The 23,085-nt window shown below is 43.5% G+C and overlaps 1 protein-coding gene across 1 annotated transcript in view; it reads left to right on the top strand.

Moving 5' to 3' along the window:
- Nucleotides 1-23,085, top strand: part of engase (endo-beta-N-acetylglucosaminidase) — a 179,454-nt gene that overhangs the window by 29,278 nt on the left and 127,091 nt on the right. The window contains exons 3-4 of the mRNA XM_056287749.1: nt 5,546-5,747; nt 6,104-6,252. Coding sequence (XP_056143724.1) covers nt 5,546-5,747; nt 6,104-6,252 — 351 coding nt within the window. The remainder of the gene's footprint in view (nt 1-5,545; nt 5,748-6,103; nt 6,253-23,085) is intronic.

The raw sequence follows: 23,085 nt of genomic DNA, 5'->3' as shown, positions 1-23,085 counted from the left end.
CATTCCGAGGAGCAGTGCCAATACTTGTAGATCACCACAGATGTTCCAGTTGTAATTGTGGTACTGTTTGTGTTTCAACAACAGTTCGATGTTATTGTAGGTTTCTTTAATATGTACTGCATAGCCAATGAGTACTGAAGGGTGGACGTTGCCATTGTATAACAGGACATCTTTCAGGCGCAACTTTGACAAATCTATAAAAATATTACATTGTTGTGGGTCATGCATGCAAAGCCATGAACAATCCATCAATGTCAGAGCAGAAACAGGTTTTCAACCTGCGTAAAGAAGTGTGTCAAATCTTCTTGATGGTTACAAGAGATAGAAATTTTTGCACCTGGTGACGGCAAACCCCATCCTTGCAATCTTGAACCAAGTAGTTCTGTTTTAGCTTTTGACAACTCTAAGTCTGTGACCAGGTCATTTGGTGTTATCAGATGAGGATAACCAGGCATAAATGGTTCAACATCTGGATCAGTGTCATTTTCCACATCTGGGTCATGTGTTGTGGCATCTTCATCTGCCTCATCTAGGCTCCATGTCTCTGGTGGCTCTGGTACTGGCAAACTGGCATCATGTGGCCCTGGTCTCATGGCTGAAGGCAGATTGGGGTATTCAATAGATTTCTTATTTTTAATAGAGAAGCCAGATAAATTGGTCAGACAGTAACAGTCTGTCACACGATCCTTCTGTTCTCGCCATATCATTGGGACTGCAAATTTCATTGACTTCCCAGTACCTCTGAGCTAAGCACTCAGGTTGACTGCACATGTTGCAAAACAAATGTGAGGAGCCCAGGGTTTCTCTTGGTCATTAATTTTACATTGGAAGTAGAGCTCATAAGCTTTCTTAATAAGTCCAGTTATTGTGCATCTTTGAGCCTTAAGCGTATACTTGCCAAAGATGTAACAGAATGTATCACAGTTGTTGCAATATTGATGAAAAATTTCTGCTGTATCCATTTATGTATCCATGTATTGCCCTCCTGAAGACAATAAATCCTATTGTTAAGTATACTCACTATGCTATTGTCTGAAAAACGTGCATCAACATGCGTCCAAACAGCATCTTTAAATGTGAGCAGCATTTTTAGCCCATCTGCCAACGTCTAACCTGACCAAGCATGCCTAAGACAACATTTGTATAGCACCTACACTGAGTGCATGCCCAGGTATGCTTAGACTTTCCAAAACAGCTTGTTTTGTGGGCAATATACTATTACTCTTCCGTGGCATGAAACCATACCGCTGCTCGCTAATCATCACCTCTCCTCTTAACCTAGCTTCTATTACTCTTTCCCCTATCTTCATGCTGTGGCTGATCAACTTTATACCTCTGTAGTTGCTACAGTTCTGCACATCGCCCTTGTTCTTGAAAATCGGTACCAGTATGCTTCTTCTCCACTCCCCAGGCATCCTCTCACTTTCCAAGAGTGTGTTAAACAATCTAGTTAAAAACCCCACTGTCATCTCTCCTAAACATGCCTCCACCGGTATGTCATCAGGACGAACTGCCTTTCCACTTTTCATCCTCTTCATAGCTGCCCTCACTTCCTGCTTGCTAATCCACTGCACTTCCTGCCCTCACTTCCTCCTTGCTAATCCACTGCACTTCCCGATTTACTATCCCTACATCATCCAACCTTCTCTCTCTCTCATTTTTTCATTTATCAGCCCCTCAAAGTACTCCTTCCACCTTCTCAGCACACTCTCCTCGCTTGTAAACACATTTCCATCTCTTGATCGCCCTAACTTGCTGCACATCCTTCGCAGCTTGGTCCCTCTATCTAGCCAATAGGTACCAGTCCTTTTCTCCTTCCTTAGTGTCTAACCTGTCATACAACTCACCATGTGCCTTTTCCTTTGCCTTTGCCACCCCTCTCTTTGCTTTACGCTGCATCTCCTTGTACTCCTGTCTACTTTCTTCATCTCTCTTACTATCCCACTTCTTCTTTGCCAACCTTTTCCTCTGTATAATTTGCTGTACTTCCTCATTCCACCACCAAGTCTCCTTGTCTTCCTTCCTCTGTCCTGATGACACACCAAGTACCTTCCTAGCTGTCTCCCTCACTATTTCTGCAGTGGTTTTCCAGCCATCTGGCAACTCTTCACTACCACCCAGTGCCTGTCTTAACTCCTGCCTGAACTCCACACAACAGTCTTCCTTCTTCAACTTCCACCATTTGATCTTCGGCTGTGTCTTCACTCGCTTCCTCTTCTTGGTCTCTAAAGTCATCCTACAGACCACCATCCGATACTGCCTAGCTACGTTCTCCCCTGTCACCACCTTGCAGTCACCAATCCCTTTTAGATGGCGCCTTCTACATAAGATATAGTCCACCTGTGTGCACTTTCCTCCACTCTTGTACGTCACCCTGTGTTCCTCCCTCTTCTTGAAATATGTATTCACCACAGCCATTTCCATCCTTTTCACAAAATCCACCACCATCTGTCCTTCCACATGTCTCTCCTTGACACCATATCTACCCATCACCTCCTTCGTCACGTATGTTCCCTTCACCAACATGTCCATTGAAGTCCACTCCAATCACCATTCTCTCCTCCTTAGTTACCCTCTCCACCACGTCATCCAACTCACTCCAGAATTCTTCTTTCTCTTCCATCTCACACTTAACTTGCTGGGCATATGCGCTTATAACATTCAGCAGTACACATTCGATTTCCAGCTTCATACTCATCACTCTGTCTGACACTCTCTTCACCTCCAGTACACTCTTGACATACTCTTCCTTCAGAATTATCCCTACCCCATTTCTCCTCCTATTTGCACCAATGATAGAAGAGTTTGAACCTACCTCCGATACTCCTGGCCTTACTCCCCTTCCACCTGGTCTCTTGCACAGCCAGCTCTCTCCCTTTACAAGTCTAAGTGCCAACATTCAAAGTTCCGACTCTCACCTCCACACTCCCATCCTTCCTCCTCTCTCACTGCCTCTGGACATGCCTTCCCCCTCTCCTTCTCCTTTGCCGAACAGTAGCATAGTTTCTACTGGCACCCTGCTGGTTAACAGTACCAGTTTTACGGCTTGCCCACCGCACGCCGTGGCCCGCCCACCCCGCGCCGGCAGCCAATCAGTTCGTCAGGGCCGGGCTTAGCTGTCAGGGCTGGGCTTAAGTTTGCTGGTCTCCCAGCGCCCGTTGTCAGTTCATGCCGTTACCTCCTCGCAGTAGTGGTTGCTCTTCCCTTCCGATGCATTTCTCTCTGAGTTTACCTCAGCCCTTGGTTTATGGTTTTCTTTGCAAAGTTTCCCCGTGGAAGTATCCTGCTGTGTTCCCAGTTTGGATTACCCGTGAGTTTTCTTCCCTTGGACTTCCCGCTTTCTTGTCGCTCATTGCCCTCCTGTGTTTGACCATTGTACGAGCAAGTAATAAAGTACGCCAGTTTCGGCTAACCCCATCTCTATCTGGTGTCGTGCGCTTGGGGTCTTCCGCAAACCCCAACAGACCAGTCCGCTTCGAGCGGCTCTCATCGGACAGATCCAACTGACTAACTCCCGCACCAGCAGCTAGAGGCGGCCTCCGCCGCGGTGAGAGATCTTCAGACTCGGGTCCAGCCCCTCCAGGCCTGTGTGGATAACCTAATGAGCCAGCAGGTGGCGTTGGCGAGCCAACAAGCAGAGATCCTGCGGCAGTTGCAAACCATCACGGCGGCTCTCACCATCCAGCCGCCGGGCCAGCCTGCCCCTGGAGTCGTGGGTAACCCGCCCCCTGGGCCCGCTGCCCCAGTTAACCCTGTGGGGCTCAACCCAGTTACCCGGGAGCCCTGCATCTCCAGCCCATGACCATTTGATGGCGACTTTGAGACCTGTGCCACATTCATCATGCAGTGTGAGCTGGTCTTCCTGCACCAACCCAGCATGTTCACGTCTGATGCTGCCCATGTCGCTTACGTGACCAACCTGCTCACAGGCCGAGCAGCTCAGTGGGCCACTGCTTCCTGGTCCATGAAGGCCAGTTTCTGCCTCACCTACGAGGACTTTGTGGCGGAACTACGGAAGGTTTTTCACCATCCAGTCGGTGGCCAGGACCCTGGTGCTCGGCTGAGCAGTATCCAGCAGGGCAGTGGCAGTGTCACAGACTACTCGGTGGAGTTCAGGCTGGCCACAGCTGAGAGCGGCTGGAATGACCAGTCACTTTGGGTCACCTACCGGAGAGGTCTCAGCGTGGCTGTCAAGGACCAGCTAGCCACCCGGGAGGAGCCCACCTCCCTCGATGACGTGATCAAACTTGCCATCCGCATCGATGGACACCACCGGCAGAGGAGGCGCGAGCGAGCCCTGCGTGGGTCCCCGCCCATTCCCCAGTCGTCCAGCACTCCTCACAGGACCCCTACTCCTGCTCGCCCCACTTTCCCTGTGGCCGTTTCTCCCTCCGCTCCCCAGACCACGACGGGGGAGGAACCTATGCAGCTGGGGCGCACGCGCCTTAGTCCGGCCGAACTGGGGGCCCGGTTCAAGGCGGGTCAATTCCTCTACTGTGGCCAGAAGGGACATCTGATCAGCGGTTGCCCCACTCGGCCATTGATTTCTGATTGAGTAAGAAGGGGGCGTGGCTAAGTTCCCACCACTTGGTTTTTAAAAAATCCAAGATGGCCGCAGCGTGAAATGGGCGTATGTGTAATTAAGTGTATTACAAAATTTTATGCTTACCCAATCTCAAAGCTCACGGCATGTGCCTGGATAGGCTCCAGCATCCCCGCGACCCTGAGAGCAGGATAAGCAGTTCGGATAATGGATGGATGGATGGATTTTTTTCTTGCTTGGGTTTAATCTGTACTTTTTTGTCATTGATCCCCCCCCTTTTCTCCCCAATTGAATCCGACCAATTACCCCACTCTTCTGAGCCATCCCGGTCTCTGCTCCACCCCCTCTGCTGATCCGGGGAGGGCTGCAGACTACCACATGCCTCCTCCGATACATGTGGAGTCACCAGCCACTTCTTTTCACCTGACAGTGAGGAGTTTTGCTAGGGGGACATAGCACGTGAGAGGATCATGCTATTCCCCCCGGTTCACCCTCTCTCCCGAACTGGCGCCTTGACCGACCGACCAGAGGAGTTGCTAGTGCAGTGACCAGGACACATGCCCACGTCTGGCTTCCCACCTGCAGACACGGCCAGCTGTGTCTGTAGGGACGCCCGACCAAGCCAGATGTAACACTGGGATTCAAACTGCCAGACCCCATGTTGGTAGGCAATGGAATAGACTGCCATGCCACCCAGATGCCCTATTCTTCTGTACTTTTTACATAAAATGCATTCTCTCCTCAACCTCCCCCCCTCATGTAATTTTATATTACATCCTGGGTTGTATTTGTGTGTTTTTTGTGTGTGTTTTTTTTTAAGGCAGGGAACATGGAGTCCATCTTTTCTAGACCACATGTTCTTAGAGGTTCATCATCTTAACTTAGGATCATGATTTCTGGGTCAGTTACATCAAACAATTTTTAAACACCTGGTCCAATTTGTAACTATTCTTAGCAAAACTAACCAAGGTAATTGTGGTCAAACTATATTTGTTTTCCCAGCCAATGATTATGATGCTGAAACCACTGAACCAATCAGTTGTGGCCTTCAGACCTTGGAGGAGCTGTTGTCATGGCAACGAAGCAAGGCCAGCCCCTTTAATGTGGCAACGATCCCGCTTGCCAATCGAGAGCCCACTCTTGCCATTTGTCTACGGCGGACCCTGGTATCACACGACATGATGGGTGGTTACCTTGACGACAGGTGTGGATTCACATTTAGGCTTGATACTATAAATGAAAGTAGTCTATACTTTGTTATTGTGCATTTCTAGAGGGATATATTGAAGGTTGTTAATGTATACACTTAAAAGATAAGCAATTTCCAACCGCTGTAATACATTATGGTGTCCTTGTTTGCCAAAATTGATAGCCAAGTTAAAACGCTAACAGACTCATGGGCATGAGTTTTAATTTTGCAAGATTTCAAGTTTGTGTAGCTCACAATTGGCATTAATTTCTAAGGATGTTCTATCAGACAGATCTGTTATTCTCTCTATTATGTCACATCTCTGATTGATAATGCAATTTCCTGATTTAATCCACGATTTCTAATTTAAGGTTTGCTCAGGGTACAGAGTCACAGGCTCCCTATTCCTTCTACCACTGGCAGTTCATTGACATTTTCAACTACTTCTCGCACAACATGGTGACCATTCCTCCTGCAGTTTGGACTAATGCTGCACACAAACATGGAGTCATCGTTCTTGGTGAGCTAATACCCCACGACATAGGAGAGAACCAATTCCATATCAACTTAGTCATCTCATTTTTAATCATGTACAAAACTGGAAAAAATGCTTAATGGGATATACAGTTGTTTAAATGTCAGTGACTTGCATAAAACAGCTAATTATGCATCAAATGTACTTCTCACCATATTTATGTTAAATGAAATGTTTAGTTCCTGTACATAATGGATTATAGTAAAACCATATAAAGTAGAGGACTACTATTTTTTTTTCCTTTGTATTTTTTTGTCACATTGCTATACAAACATTAAAGCCATTTGCTACAGCAGTCCTACAAAAGGATCATTTACTACAGTAATACTAAAGGAATACATTAGGCTTGATTTCAAATGAAAGTAACACTATATAGTATTTGTGTGATAATGTGAAAGAAAAACACGGAAACTATTGTAATTTATATAGCACTGGCTATAATGTTTGTATATTAATATGGAGTAATAAAAAACAAGAATGCTATAGTAATTTATATTGTTTTACCATAGTACGGTTTCTTATGTGTTAGTTTGTGCTTTCTTTGGTCTAGCTCTCTATTTAACTAACAGTATGTGCATTTTTAAGTTATCCAATATACTTGTAGTGAACATATGCTCTAGTCACAACAGTACTGTAAGAACCAGACATTTATGTCATCCCTTCACTCCTGCCAGAAGAGTTAACTATGGTCACTGTATTGAGGTAAAGCGTGTACTTACTAGAGTCTATTTTGTTGAAAAACACTATCTTCTAGCCACGTCTATAATGTGGGTTTTAACAATAATCCTAAAGAGGAAAATTCAACTTTTTGTTTCACAAATTTTGCATTTGGGGACATATTGCATCTCACTGCTGTGCCTGTTTCTGAAGAGATAATGAGCAACAATTGGCAAGATCCCAACATTTTAGTCACCCCGAATTAACTTTGAAAATCACAAAGCTTAGCATATATATTGTGTTCATATATGGATCGAATACCAGCATGGAGACACTGTCATGTTTTGACTCTTGTAGCTATATAATAAATAATGCACTCTATTTGTATAGGATATTTCAAAACCAGGTTACAAAGTGCTTTACAAAACAGTATAAAATCGAGTTCAAAATTATATAAAATATCGTAAAAGAGCTAAAACAAGGTCTAAATAAAAATACAAGATGAGACAAGGAGAAAAGAGACAAATAAATAGATTAATAGAGAAGGAATAGAATAACCACTGTGAAAATGCCTTTACATTAAAGTTAGTTTTCAGAAGTAACTTAAAGGAAAGTACTGATTTTGCTAGCCTGAGATTCTCAGGCAGAGAGTTCCACAACTCAGGGGACCCTACGCAAAACTCCAGTCACCTTTAATTATGAGGAGGGATTTTGGAACACCCATGAAGGCCCTACCAAAACTGGGACCTGCTTTACATGCATGAGTAGCCAGTCAGTCACTCTAGAGGGAAACTTGTCAATTAAGGCAACCATGCCCCCAAACATACCAATCTTTAAGTCTTTATATTCTGTTAATAGAACCACCAAAACACACATTATGAGACGTGTAATTATCAATTTAGACCTTAACTTCTATTGGATAAAGTAATTTTGGAGCCAAAATCTAGCAGCCATTAGAAGAACTGCATCTTAGCGCACTTCTGATTCCACATTGGCTTCAAAAATCAGTTGTGGTGGTTGCCACTTGGTTTAGCCTCAAAGGGGATTAGCATGTCTAAAATGTAAGTAGAAGCCAGGTTCTGTAAAGCTTTAAAAGTTATCAATAAAATCTTAACACTGATGGGCAAACATTGTGAAGTAGCAAGGATAGGAATAATATGGGGACATCCGTTGGAATTGTTCAGTAGCACAGAGGCTGCATTCTGTAGAAGCTAGTGATTGGAGATGGCTTTCTGACTGAGCCCTGAATACATACACTCACTGGCCACTTTATTAGGTACACCATGCTAGTACCGGGTTGGACCCCCTTTTGCCTTCAGAACTGCCTTAATCCTTCGTGGCATAGATTCAACAAGGTACTGGAAACATTCCTCAGAGAGTTTGGTCCAAAATGACATGATAGCATCACGCAGTTGCTGCAGATTTGTCGGCTGCACATCCATGATGCGAATCTCCCGGTCAACCACATCCCAAAGGTGCTCTATTGGATTGAGATCTGGTGACTGTGGAGGCCATTTGAGTACAGTGAACTCATTGTCATGTTCAAGAAACCAGTCTGAGATGATTCGAGCTTTATGACATGGTGCATTATCCTGCTGGAAGTAGCCATCAGAAGATGGGAAGACTGTGGTCATAAAGGGATGGACATGGTCAGCAACAATACTCAGGTAGGCCGTGGCGTTGACACGATGCTCAATTGGTACTAAGGGGCCCAAAGTGTGCCAAGAAAATATCCCCCACACTATTACACCACCACCACCAGCCTGAACCGTTGATACAAGGCAGGATGGATCCATGCTTTCATGTTGTTGACGCCAAATTCTGACCCTACCATCCGAATGTCGCAGCAGAAATCGAGACTCATCAGACCAGGCAACGTTTTTCCAATCTTCTATTGTCCAATTTTGGTGAGCCTGTGCGAATTGTAGCCTCAGTTTCCTGTTCTTAGCTGACAGGAGTGGCACCCGGTGTGGTCTTCTGCTGCTGTAGCCCATCTGCCTCAAGGTTCGACGTGTTGTGCGTTCAGAGATGCTCTTCTGCATGCCTCGGTTGTAATGAGTGGTTATTTGAGTTACTGTTGCCTTTCTGTCAGCTCGAACCAGTCTGGCCATTCTCCTCTGACCTCTGGCATCAACAAGGCATTTTCGCCCACAGAACTGCCGCTCATGGGATATTTTCTCTTTTTCGGACCATTCTCTGTAAACCCTAGAGATGGTTGTGCGTGAAAATCCCAGTAGATCAGCAGTTTCTGAAATACTCAGACCAGCCCGTCTGGCACCAACAACCATGCCACGTTCAAAGTCACTTAAATCACCTTTCTTCCCCATTCTGATGCTCGGTTTGAACTGCAGCAGATCGTCTTGACCATGTCTACATGCCTAAATGCATTGAGTTGCTGCCATGTGATTGGCTGATTAGAAATTTGCGTTAACGAGCAGTTGGACAGGTGTGCCTAATAAAGTGGCCAGTGAGTGTAGATTTGCAATAATCTTATTGTGATGAACTGAAACCATGTGTAACCCCTCCCATGTGGGCGGGGCCTGAGTTCTTCTAATGAATACTGGTCGCTATTACCTGAAGTGATAAACTATGTAAATTTGATGCTTAGTGCCTCCATCAACTAGAGGAAGTGGTTAGAATAACTTCCTTATGTACCTTTAATATACCATGTGTACCTTTAATGTAATTATATTTTAGGATCTTATCTATTTAATTAAGGACACAACACTTTTGCTTTAAATACAAATACCAATGGCGAATATTTATTAACCACACAAAGGTTAATAAAGAAAGTGTATTTGTATTAATTAGTGAATGAACATAATAATAGAAAGATCACAATAATTTACAATATACAAAATCCAATTAAACAAATAGGCTACAAGCCTAAAGTAATTCCCAAAATCAAGTCAACTCAATGCACAATCAATATGTACATGTATCACAAATAAAAGAAAATGGCCGGCCCATTCACACTCACTGTAACAGTCCGTCACCGCGGTTACCATTGCAGGCCTGTTGTTATTGAAAGTGAACGCTGGCCTAAAAACTGTCCGGGCCACTTCGCTTGTTTACTGACCGACCAAGCATAAATAAAAGCACATGCAGACTTGGGATGGGTACCGGTACTCACGGAACCCGGGCCAGGGTGATGAGTAGCCAAAGCAGGCTGGGAGAAGAGAAAAGAGCTGAAGAGAGGCAGAGATGGGGGGGGGGGAATGGCGACAGGCGCTCCACCGTGAGCGCAGGTCGGAGAAGTAGAGGCGACGAATGGCGCGAAGAATCCTCACACACACAGCAACACGAACAGTCACAGGCACCAAGAAGAGAACCGGTCTCCTTCACTGGTCCACACACCACGACTGTCGATCCTGAATCAACAGCATAGACTAAATGACCAAGTCCAAATACCAGCTCGTTTTAACCTAGCAGCAAATTGTCACTTAGCTAGCGTTAGCAACACATGTTAGCTAACATTAGTGAATGAATCGGTAGCTAGCCTAGCGGCTAGGCTAACCGCTAGCCGCGATTAGCTTATAACACTCTTCTAACACCACGAGTAGTCACAGTTTTACACAATAGTTCCAGAAACATGTATTTACCTCTGGGATATCCTATAAGCACACACGAGTCCACAGGAGTCACAATCCGTTGATCCAACGTTGTGTACAAACAGCTAACGTTACAACACAGAGAAGCTTCGGTTCATTCGTCTTCGTCGTCTAGCTTTCTGACCGCTTTACCTCAAATCACCGATGGCAAACTTCTATGTCCCGCCCCTTATCCCAGCATACATACGGGTTGGCTAGTTACAGTAAATAGTGACCAATGAAAACAAAGAAAAGGGATGAACGACATATTCATCCAGCTAGAGGAAAAGATTAGCAATGGGCAGCAACCATACTGTAAACACTTGAAATAAACAAGGCTCATGAGCGAACTGGCATTAGGGCTTACTGTATAACTGATACACTCAACTTGTAACCATTGTAAATAGCAGTGTATATAACCATGAAGAGAATATAGCTTATTTATCAGATGAACTGTAACTTATTTATTTATCTTATTTATTGTAGCTTCATACAGTAGCTCAATTAAGCACTGGGCTACACATGTATGACCTTTTCAAGTTCTGCATATAATAAAAAGGCGAATGGTGGGGTGCCCCAGTGGCTCACCTGTTAGAGCATGTACCGCAGCAGCCTGGGTTCAAATCTGGCCCAAGCCCCTTGCTACATGCCATCCCCTCTCTCTCCTTGCCTTTCCTGTCTCTCTATTGTCATTATCAAATAAAAAGCGAAAAAAATGCCCCCCCCCAAAAAAGGCAAAACACTCGTCATTTCACCATCAAAGTTAGAGTTTGGAATAAAAACAAAAAACATACCCAGATTACAGGTTCGATGCCTAACATTGCCAAGATTGTGGAAAGAGCTGATAGAATTTGTGGGCCCTATCAGGATGATCTCAAATTTTTAATCACTTAGTTATGGAAAATTCTAGGATATGCAGCACTTAATATCAGATAGACATGCCATAACACAATATAGTTTGCCTACCTTATCAGGTTTAGGTGGGACATAGAGCTGATTGTCATCAACGTAATAGTCAAATTAGATGTTGTGCTTTTGAATAATGTAACCCAGGGGAAACATGTAAAATGAAAACAACAATGGCCCTAGAATTGAACTGAGGAACGCCACACTAAAAAAAGTGCCCAAGAGGAAGAGACTTCTCCAACTACAGTAGAAAATACAGCTGTCACTCCATTCATTTGGCTGAATTACCGTGGCAGTAAAGGCAATGCTTTAATTGAGCCAAATGAAAGGGAGACTTTGAGAGAGCATCTTTATGCAGCACTTGCTACCTTGTACACTGACAACCACAAGGTGGCAAATATGAGCAGTCCAGACTGCAGTCTCGCTCTCTCTCCCTCTCTCTCTCTCTCACACACACACACACACACACACTCTTGCTCTCACTCTCACTCTTGCGCCTGGCATTCAACAAAATTCAATGTAAATCCATCCACAGCAATATTTGATGCTCAGAGCAACCGCTCCAGCACCCGGAAGTATTTTCCTCATCAACCCAGTCGGCAGAATAAAATGTTGGTGTTTTACATTTCTGCAAACCTTGGTTACGTTAAAATCTTGATGCTTCTGAACCAAAAATATGTTTCAAACCAGCATTTCAACATATAGCCAATGTTGGTGAAGCCTATGTCCACATCGTGTGACTGTCAAGTTTCTGTCTGTGAAAAGCAAAAAAAAAAAAGTTGACATTCCCTTTAATCTCAGTTGAAAATGCAATATTTAAGATAGTTTTGGCATTAAAATGCATTTTGATATATCTAACAAGAAATCTGTATTTTATTTTCATAATCATCATTCAGTAAATGTATTTGACCTTTAGTTTGTTAGTTATTATGAAGATTCTTTCAGGTCTGGCCAGAAAATTGTTTTTACTCCTGAAGATGAAAGTCCCCAAACTTAAGAAGAAAGGACCTCGGCACCTTTGTGAACATGAAGACAATGACCTCTCATACACAGTATTATTAGCATCTGCCATGACTACTACAACTCCTACTACTTTTGGCTGTTCCCATTTAGGGTTGGGTATGGTTTGAAAATTTTCCATACCGATACCAAAACCAATACCTCCAATTTGATACGATACCTAAACAATACTTTTTCGATACTATGTATTATGAAAACCTTATAGGATTATCAGCAAACTACTTTTCTATAGATCGAGCAGCATAATTCATTGACACATTGTGTTATTTTGGTTCTGTACTCTAGCACTTTGAGATTGAAAGTGATGTCAACAATGACAATGAGGTCAACGTGCAGACTGACATCTTTAATGTATGTGAGCCTATTTATATACATCATCATAACCGCCCTTACCTGTTTCATCATTGCTAGCAGTGGTACCAGAATAAGACCCAGCAGCAGACGTCCCAGAGCTAACGTTAACGTTGGCAGCAGCACGGACATTAACGTTATCAAACACAGAGCAGTTGTCCACTCGTAAATTTATCCCATGCGCGATCAGATGTTTCATCATATTCGACGTATTCCCAGACTTGTATTTGATGATCGCTTTGAAGCGGTTGCATTTAATTGTGTCAGATTTGCTGTCTATTTTTACAAAGTGTAGCCACGCTTTGGAATGCACAGTAGTTGAGCTGGGATGCACAATCTTCTTCTTGCGTATGGAGGATAAGTAAAGCTTGACTCGGTTTTCTCTTTAGCCTTTAACGTTAAGCATATTTATTTAGGCAAATACAGCAGGTCTCTTGGCTCTCTACTACCGAGTACCAACTCTTACAACAAGCTTACAACACACTGTCGCACACAGAGAATGTGGCGACGTCACATCTGAATGTACCATAAAGCCCTAGACAGAACAATAACACGGCTGGTATCGTAATACACTGAGTAAGGGCGCCATCAAATAGCAACACTTAACACCCAGTCTTGCATTTGATGATCGCTTTGCAGCAGTTACATTTTACTGTGTCAGGTTTGCTGTCTATCTTTACAAAGTGTAGCCATGCTTTGGAATGCATAGTAAATCACTGAATCTTGCCCGCCAGTTTTCAACGGCAATGCAGTCATGAGACGCACACGCATACCAAATAGCGTCATGCTGATTTGTCAGTCTGTCACCTGTGTACAGCAATGCTGGCAGTGATTGGCTGGCTGCGATAGCGTTCACGTCGTCTACCGTAAAGTATCAAAATTTGGCCTCATTTTTTCCAAAGAGTTTGATACTCGGTAGGACCAAGATATTTCGGTCGGTGCTATACGGGCACCGTTTTCGATACCCAACCCTACTCCCATCAGGGGCCACCACAGTGGATCATCCGTTTTCATCTCTTCCTGTCCTCTGCATCTTTCTCTGTCATGCCAGCCACCTGCAGGTCCTCCTTCACCACATCCATAAACCTCCTCTTTGTTCTTCCTCTTTCCTCTTCCCCGGCAGCTCCATATTCAGCATCCTTCTCCCAATATACCCAGCATCTCTCTTCCACACATGTCCAAGCCATCTCAATCTTGCCTCTCTTGCCTTGTCTCCAAACTGTCCAACCTGAGCTTTCCCTCTAATATACTCATTCCCAATCCTGTCCTTCTTCATCATTCCCAGTGATAATCTTAGCATCTTCAACTCTGCCACCGTCAGCTCCACCTCCTGTCTTTTCATCGGTGCCACCATCTCCAAACCATAGCTGGTCTCACTACCATCTTGTAAACCTTCCCTTTAACTCTTGCTGGTACCCTTGTCACAAATAACTCCTGACACTCTTCTCCACACACATCACCCTGCCTACACTCTCTCCTTCACCTCTCTTCTGTCCTTCCCATTTCTTTGAGCAGTTTGCCCCAAGTATTTGAACTCATCCACCTTCGTCACCTCTGCTCCTTGCATCTTCACTGTTCCGCTGTCCTCCCTCTCGTCACGCATAGGTATTCCGTCTTGCTCCTACTGACTTTCATTCCTCTTCTCTCCAGTGCATACATCCACCTCTCCAGGCTCTCCTCAACCTGCTCCCTACTCTAGCTACAGATCACAATGTCATCCATGAACATCATAGTCCACGGAGACTCCTGCCTCATCTCGTCTGTCAACCTGCCCATCACTATTGCAAACAAGAAAAGGCTCAGAGCTGATCCTTGATGTAATCCCACCTCCACCTTGAACCCATCCGTCACTCCTACCACACACATCACCACTGTCACACTGCCCTCGCAAACATCCTGCACCATTATTACATATTTCTCTGCCATTCCCGACTTCCACATACAATACAACACCTCCTCTCTCGGGTCCCTGTGCTTTCTATAATCCACAAAGACACAATGTAACTCCTGACCTTCTCTATACTTCTCCATCAACGTTCTCAAAGCAAACATGGCATCTGTGGTGCTCTTTCGTGGCATGAAACCTGCTTCTCGCTAATCATCACCTCTCCTCTTAAACTAGCTTCCACTGCTCTTTCCCATATTTTAATGCTGTGGCTGATCAACTTTATACCTCTGTAGTTATTACAGTTCTGCACATCGCCTTTATTTTTGAAAATCGATACCGGTATGCTTCTTTTCCATTCCTCAGGCATCCTGTCCTTTTCCAAGATTGTGTTAAACAATCTTGTTAAAAATTCCACTGCCATCTGTCCTAAACATCTCCATGCCTCCAAAGGTATGTCGTCTGGACCAACCACCTTTCCACTCTTAATCCGTTTTATAGCTGCCCTCACTTCCTCCTTTGCTAATCCACCGCACTCCCCGATTCACTGTCCCCACATCATCCAACCTCTCTCTCTCTCTCTCTCTCTCTCTCTCTCTCTCTCTCTCTCTCTCTCTCTCTCTCTCTCTCTCTCTCTCTCTCTCTCTCTCTTCTCGCTCTCTCTCTCATTTTCTTCATTTATTAGCCCCTCAAAGTCCTCCTTCCACCTTCTCAATACACTCTCCTTGCTTGTCAGCACAATTCGATCTCTATCCTTGATCTCCTTAATCTGCTGCACATCCTTCCCAGCTCGGTCCTTCTGTCTAAATAATCGATGCAAGTACTTTTCTCCTTCCTTCATGTCCAGCCTTTCACACAACTCACCATATGCCTTTTTGTTTGCCTACGCCACCTCTCTCTTTGCTTTACGTCACATGTCCTTGTACGTCTGTCTACTTTCTTCATCTCTCTGATTATCCCACTTATTCTTTACCAACTTCTTCCTTTGTATCCTTTCCTGTAGTCCCTCATTCAACCACCTAGTCTCAGAATCATGTTTATTGGCCGTGTAGGTTTGCTACATGCACACAAGTGACAAGCATGGGCACGAGTCCAGGAATATTGGGCTGACATCCAGCGCTTTACCTGTGCCACCATCCATAGGGTTACTCGTTGTGTCAGGAAGGGCATCTGACATAAAATTTTGCCAAATCATTATACAGATTGACAAGACCATGCCGGACCATGCCGGATCAGGCTCCATACGGGATTGGCTGAGGCCCGGATTAACAACAGCCGCCATTGGTGCTGTGCCCTCACAGGGTACCAATGAAAACTGTACAATCCACTGTGGCAACCCTGAGAAACGGGGAACAAACTGAAAGAAGAAGGGGAGGAGGTTTGCGCATACATGGAATTTGACTCCGGTTTTGTGGCTCTCTGTGTACTTAACATAAAATAAGAACATCCATCCATTATCTTAACCGCTTATCCTGCTCTCAGGCGGCCTGTCCAGGGTGTCTCCCCACCTGTCGCCCAATGACTGCTGGAATAAAATAAGACCACTACAACACAATAATCTTCAGATATTGGGATTGACTTATACAGGTGAAATCTACTACTACTACTACTACTACTTTCAGTTGCTCCCGTTAGGGGTCGCCACAGCAGATCCGTTTCCATTTCTTTCCTTTGTTTCCATTTCTTTCATCCGTTTCCATTTCTTTTAGACAGGCAAAATAAGAAGTGGTGAGGTAGATGTACATGACAGAGTGTACCAGTATACGTGCAATGTACAGTAGAGTATATACAAAATATTTGGATTTTTTTGACAGTGTTAAGCGTTCATTTGAATGACAGCCAATGGAAAGAAACTGTTATACGTATATCTGGTTATTTTGGGGTACAGTGCTCTGTAGCCAGGGCCGCCGCTCCCATAACGCGCATCACGGACTGTGCATATAGGGCACCAACTGCCGGAGGGGGCACCATGATTATTTATTTATTTATAATTTTCATAAGGATTAATTATTTAAATAATTGGTATCATAAGACCATTATAGGTAGAACAAAAACATACATATTTCCTCGAAATAATCAAATGAATTATGGTGCCCCCCCTCCTCCCTCTTCCTATGGTCTGTGCGATTGTGACTAACAAACTCAAGCCTGGTGCTAATTTAAACATTAGCTACACACAATGGCTTCAAAAAGGCAACAGGAGTCGGGAGCACAGAATCGTAAAAAAGAAGAAGCAGCAGGATGACGCTTGTGCATCACTTGCAGGTATGTTTTAGAAATGTTAATTCTTAAAATACTGTTAAGTGCTTAAATGTTAGCCTTGGAATGCATAACATACATAGCCTAATGGTAGGAAACATCTTGAGGCAACCAGCTTGCTAAAGTTAGCAAGTTAAAGATCTTACAATGTTAGCTGCAAGTAAATCTCATAATCTTTAACGTTACCAGCATTGTTTAGGAGTTTAGGAGGCAAATATTTGAGGGAAGCTAGCAGTTATGTTACTAGGTGCAGATTTTCGGCAATAGATTACGGTTTATTCTGAAATACATGAATACATTCTGCTCTGTAATAGTTAGCCTACTCATGATGTGTCAATACCCCTTGCTTCAAACCAATCATTAACATGCCAGATCTATCCATCTTTAGCAAAGCATTTACCCAAGTTTAGCATATTTATTTCAAAACATGGCGTTTGCAAGACCCATTATGATCATGTAAGGCCATTTGAGAGAATCAGATTGTAGCCTCTTAAAACACAGGAATAATTTGTGGACATCGTAGGCTGCTTGTAATCAGACCTGACATGACAAATGGACCAGCATTCAGAGATTGCTAATTGGCTGTGTAAAACCGATTTCTTTGTCAGGGTAAGGGTAGGGTCGACATCTGCAGGTGAAATCGAGTCATAACTGCCATTTCTTAATTATGTAGAAGAAAATTTTAATTTTGTCTTTTTATTTAGGTTTGTGACTATTGGTTGTAAATTGATCTATCACAGATTATAATGTTTAGATCAAGGTTTTTGGTCTTTTTTTAAGTTGCTGTCTAGTCATTGTGTTTTCATTTCTAGTATGAATGTAAATGTAAAATATAATGTGTTGCTAATTGTATCAGCTTTGAATGATATAAAGCATACATAATTGTGATGAATACATCTATACTAATACTTTTTTTTACTAATACTAATAGCATTTTGTTAAACTTTTAAACCATCTCCCTTAATGCCCAGTTAATTCTTGAAGTTTTGGTGTCTTGAAAACTCATATATTAATGATGCTAATTCATTTCCCTTGTATTTCTAAATTAAGTCAGGGTCACTGCTGAAATTCATTAATGTCGAAGGAACCCAGGAGGACCAAGACGATGATGACCAGCCATCTACCAGCAGTTTTGAAGACTCCGCAACTGACCAACCACCATCAAGTCCTGAAGGTACAGCAGCATCACCACAAACAATAATCCAGAGGCCGTCAGCAAGTGAGGCAGGAGAGACCATTGTGTCCCCTCCAATTGACCCTTCTCTTTGGCCAGCTCACACTAGAGACTGATCGCTTGGATATTGTGCGCAGAGGGCCGTTTAAAGTTGGGTCCAATTTTACTTTCCCAAACGGCCCAGATGGAAGGGGATTTCATACCAGCAGCCTGTTATACAAAACACTTTCCAATGGCGAGAAGGTATTAAGAAGTTGGCTTGTTATATTCAGAGCAAAACAATGCAGTGTTTTGCTTTGCTTGTAAGCTTTTTGGCTCAAAGGCTATAAAGTTTACTCAAGGGGGCCACAGTGACTGGTCTAATATTAACAGCAATTTGAGGACCCATGAAAATAGCCCAGACCATACACAATGCATGCTCAGGTGAAGGGAACTAGACACACGGCTAAAGGAAGAACATGGCAATAGACCATCAGGAGCTGACATTGCTAGAGGCAGAAAAGAAAAGGTGACGAGATGTCCTCAGATGGTTAATCACAATCACTCTCTCTTGCCTCAAGAAACTTGTCTTTTAGGGGCTCTTCTCAGAAGAGTCAAGACAATGGGAGTCAAGACAATGTGAACTTCTAGAAGGAAGTTGAGCTTATGGCCACCTATGACCCTGTGATGGAAAATCACCTGGCCAAAATAAAGGATGAAAAAGCCCGGACACACTATCTTGGACAGCAGATGCAAAATGAACTGATACAGATCATTTCCACAAAAATAGTACAGACCATTGTTTCCCATATCCAAGATGTAAAATATTACTCCATCATTCTCGACTGTACCCCAGATGTAAGCCATACAGAGCAGATGTCAATCATTGTGTGCATTGTATGTTTGGAGCCAAACCTAGACATCAAGAAGTACTTCCTTGGGTATGTGGATGTGGTGGAGACAACTGGGTTGAACCTGTCCAATGTCATTCTTAACAAACAGGAAGAACTCGGCATTCCTTTTGAAAATTGTAGAGGACAGAGCTATGACAATGGAGCCAATATGAAAGGAAAGAAGCAAGGTGTCTAGGCCCGACTACTACAGCTAAATTCAAGAGCATGGCTTGTTCCTTGTGGAGCACATACAATGAATCTGGTAATAGCTGATGCCACCAAGTCAGCTAAGGATGCTATTGGCTATTTTCACTATGTGCGGAAGCTCTTCACTTTCTTTTTCAGGAGTCACACAGTGATGGGACATCTTGACCAAGCATGTTAGTCTGACGCTGAAATCTTGGAGTGATGTGAAATGGGAAAGCAGACTTCAGAGTGTTACAGCTGTCAGGAACCAAATCAAAGACATCAGAGAAGCTCTAATGGAGGCAAGGCAAGCTGTGAGTGATCCAGTTGCAAAAGTAGAGGCTCAAGCCTTTGCAGAAGAAGTGGCCTCATTCAAATTTTGGATTTGCTCTGTTGTATATTGTGAAATTCTCACCATCACAAACCAGGTGAACAAGCTGCTTCAGTCTAGTACAATGCAGATCGACATTGCTGTCAGGGTCATTGAGAGTGCCAAAACCTCCCTCTCCAAATACACTCTGGATTTGCTGGGGCTCTGTCAAATGCCAAGGACCTTTGTGCATCTGTAGAGCTTCCTGAAACTGCTGAAAATGCCTGTTCTGTAGTGCAATATAGGCCTACTGTCTTTTGCAGTGTTTTTTGAAGCTTTGTAACTTCTGTTTTGTGTGACTAATTGTATAGTTCTGTTTTCTTATTTGTATTTATATTCATTTAATTTTATCAACAGCAGCAACATTGATAATTAAAATATAATCATTTGGTTTATGTTAATGAAGAAGTTTGCACTTGTGTGTATGTGTGTGTTGTTGTTGTTGTTTTAACTGTTCTATAGTGCAGTATATACTGACTTTACAAAGTTTGTGAAGAGCTTCCTGCAACTGCTGGAAATGCCTGTTCTGTAGGGCAATATATATTGTCTTTTGCAGTGTTTGTGATGTTGTGTAACTTTTCTTATGCTTTGTGTGAATACTTGAACAGTTCTGTTTTTCTTATTTGTATCTATTTATAATTATTTAGTTTTAACCACAGTTGCAACATTGATAATTACATATATTTCTTTGTTTGTATTTATTGAATAAGATTGCACTTTCAAATATTTCTGTGCCATATTTTCTTACCAATACAAATATTTATACAAATACATGGTGTTATGTTCCCGGGCTCGCTGGTGCAGGGTTTTCCTGCTGCAGTTTGGTTTTTGGAGCTGAGGAATAAAAATCAAACTCGCCTTCGTCTCCTGTGTTTTTCCTCATTCCTGCCACAGTGTGTTTTTTTTCTCCCCTGGGGGGTTTGTGGGGGTGGGGTGTGGCTGGTAGTTTATGGACCACCACATGGCGGGGGGGGGGGCACCACAAAACAATTACGCCTAGGGCACTCAAATGGCTAGCAGCGGCCCTGTCTGTAGCGTCTTCCAAAGGGGAAGATTTGGAACAAGTTTTGACCAGGGTGTGATGGGTCCGCAGTGATGTTGCTTGCCCATTTTCTGAGTCTGCAGGTGTATAAGTCCTGAATGGAGGGCAGGCTGGCACCAATGCTTTTCTTTGCAGACCTAACTTTCTGTTGTAGCCTGTCCCTGTCCGAACCAAACCAAACAGTGATGGATGTGCAGAGGACAGACTAGATTACTGCAAAGTAGAACTGAATCAACAGTTCCTGAGGCAGATTGAATTTCTTGAGCAGGCGGAGAAAGTACATCCTCTGCTAGGCCTTTTTGATGATTGTGTCATTGTTGGATGGCCACCTTAGGTCCTGGGACATTGTGAAACCCAGAAATCTGTAGGTTTCGACTGTAGACACTGTGCTGTTGAGTATGGTGAAGGGGACAGTGTTGGGGGACTCCTCCTGAAGTCCACTGTCATCTCTACTTTTTTGATCGTGTTCAGCTCCAGGTTGTTATGACCACACCAGCGGGCCAGCTGTTCAATCTGTCATCTGTATGCAGACTCATCACCATCGTGGATAAGGCCAGTGATGACTGTGTCATCTGCAAACTTCCGGAGTTTGACAGATGGATCACCTGAGGTGCAGTCATTTGTGTAGAGGGATGAGACTAGAGGGGAGAGTACACATCCCTGGGGGGAGTCGGTGCTGATTGTCCGGGTGCTCGATGTGATTGTGCCGAGCCTCACCAGCTGCCTCCTGTCTGTCAGGAAGTTTTTAATCCACTGGCAGATGGGGGCTGGTACAGTGAGGCGGGTGAGTTTGGAGTGGATTATATGTGACGATGGTGTTGAACGCTAAACTGAAATCCACAAACAGGACACTTGCATATGTCCCTGGGGAGACGAGGAAGATGTAATGCAATTCCATGTTTACTGCATCATCCGCTGACCTGTTTGCTCAGTAGGCAAACTGCAGTGGGTTGAGCAGGGAGCCCATGATTTCCTTCAGGTGGGCCAACACCAGTTTCGCGAAATATTTCATGACCACAGATGTGAGGGCAATGGGCCTGTAGTCATTTAATCCTGCGATATGGGGTGTCTTGGGGTTCTGGATGATAGTGGAGCTCTTGAAGCATGAGGGGACTTCACACAGCTCCAGTGATCTGTTGAAGTTCAATGTGAAAATGGGGGCCAGCTGGTCAGCACAGACTTAACACTAAAATAACCAAAGTGGTCATTCTGACCATTCTGAATTTTCAAAGTTTAATAATTTTGTGGGAAAAAAAAGATATAGACCTGTCACCCACCAAATGCTCCTAAAATTGCATATATTTGCATTAAAATGAGTTTTAGATCAATTGCACAAAAAAAGTTATAAGAGCTACCTAAAACGACCATGAACGGTTAAAATGACCACGCGTAATTTTCGTGTCATCATGCGTGTCATGTCACTATTTTATGACGTGTGTTGGTCGCATCATTTCCTTCGCGAAGTTTGTTGTTTTGTCCTAGAAACACACTAGCATTCTCCAGTGCAGAGTAATAGTCTAAACTGGATTTTTGATTATTGCCAACATGTCTGGTTACGGCTGCCATTTCAGACGCACCATGTGTACCGCCAAGGCGTTGCAATATTTACAGGTGTTGGACAGCAGCAATTTTAAATTGTTTGAAAAATAGTATTAAAGTTGTTAATTTTGATGTCAGTCATTTCTTAACAGACATACTAACATATGCAACGCATTAATATCTCAATTGGGTATTTATATTGACTGAATATAGAGTTTACCGACCATGGTCGTTCTAGTAGTTTTTAGGTTTCGATCGTTGTTTCTGACTGTTTCAACAGTTATTTTCAGTTCTTTTTTTACATTTCAGGTTTTATAGGCCTTCTTACATTTGTTAGATTAACAATGCGTGTTTTCCGTTTTGTTTTTCAGGTAATATTTTCACTTTTTCAATTTTGCTATTCAAGTTCGAACCATGTCTTTGAAGTTTAATGTCCTGCTCGTGCAGCGACCAGGACACATACCCGCATCCAGCTTCCCACCTGCAGACACGGCCAATTGTGTCTGTAGGGATGGCCGACCAGTGATCCCCGTGTTGGTAGGCAACGGAATAGATTGCTACACTACCCAGACACCCTGTTAGATGAAATCTTGAATGGACGTGAGCTAAGTGGACATGTATCTGCCACAGAGTTAATTGGGATTAGTTTATGTTTATGTAAATTGAGTTTATATCCAGAATTTGTTTTTTTAAATCCTTCAATTATATCAAGATCTTAGGGATGCAGATTAAGTGGTCAGATACAAAAACCAACAGGTCATCAGCAAAAAGTGATACCTTATGTTCCTAGTATCTATGAATACCACAGATGTTGTGGTCGCTATGCAGGGCTATTGCCAGAGGTACTATTGCTATCACAAGAAGGAGGGAGTTTAAAGGGCACCTCTACTTAGTTCCTCTGTGTGACTGGAAAGAGGAAGAGAATATATAATTTGTACCTATTAAGGCCTTTGGGGATGAGTACACG

This window comes from Lampris incognitus, chromosome 10 (genome assembly GCF_029633865.1).
Source record: "Lampris incognitus isolate fLamInc1 chromosome 10, fLamInc1.hap2, whole genome shotgun sequence".
NCBI lineage: Eukaryota > Metazoa > Chordata > Actinopteri > Lampriformes > Lampridae > Lampris > Lampris incognitus.
This window is presented reverse-complemented; position numbering and strand designations above follow the sequence as displayed.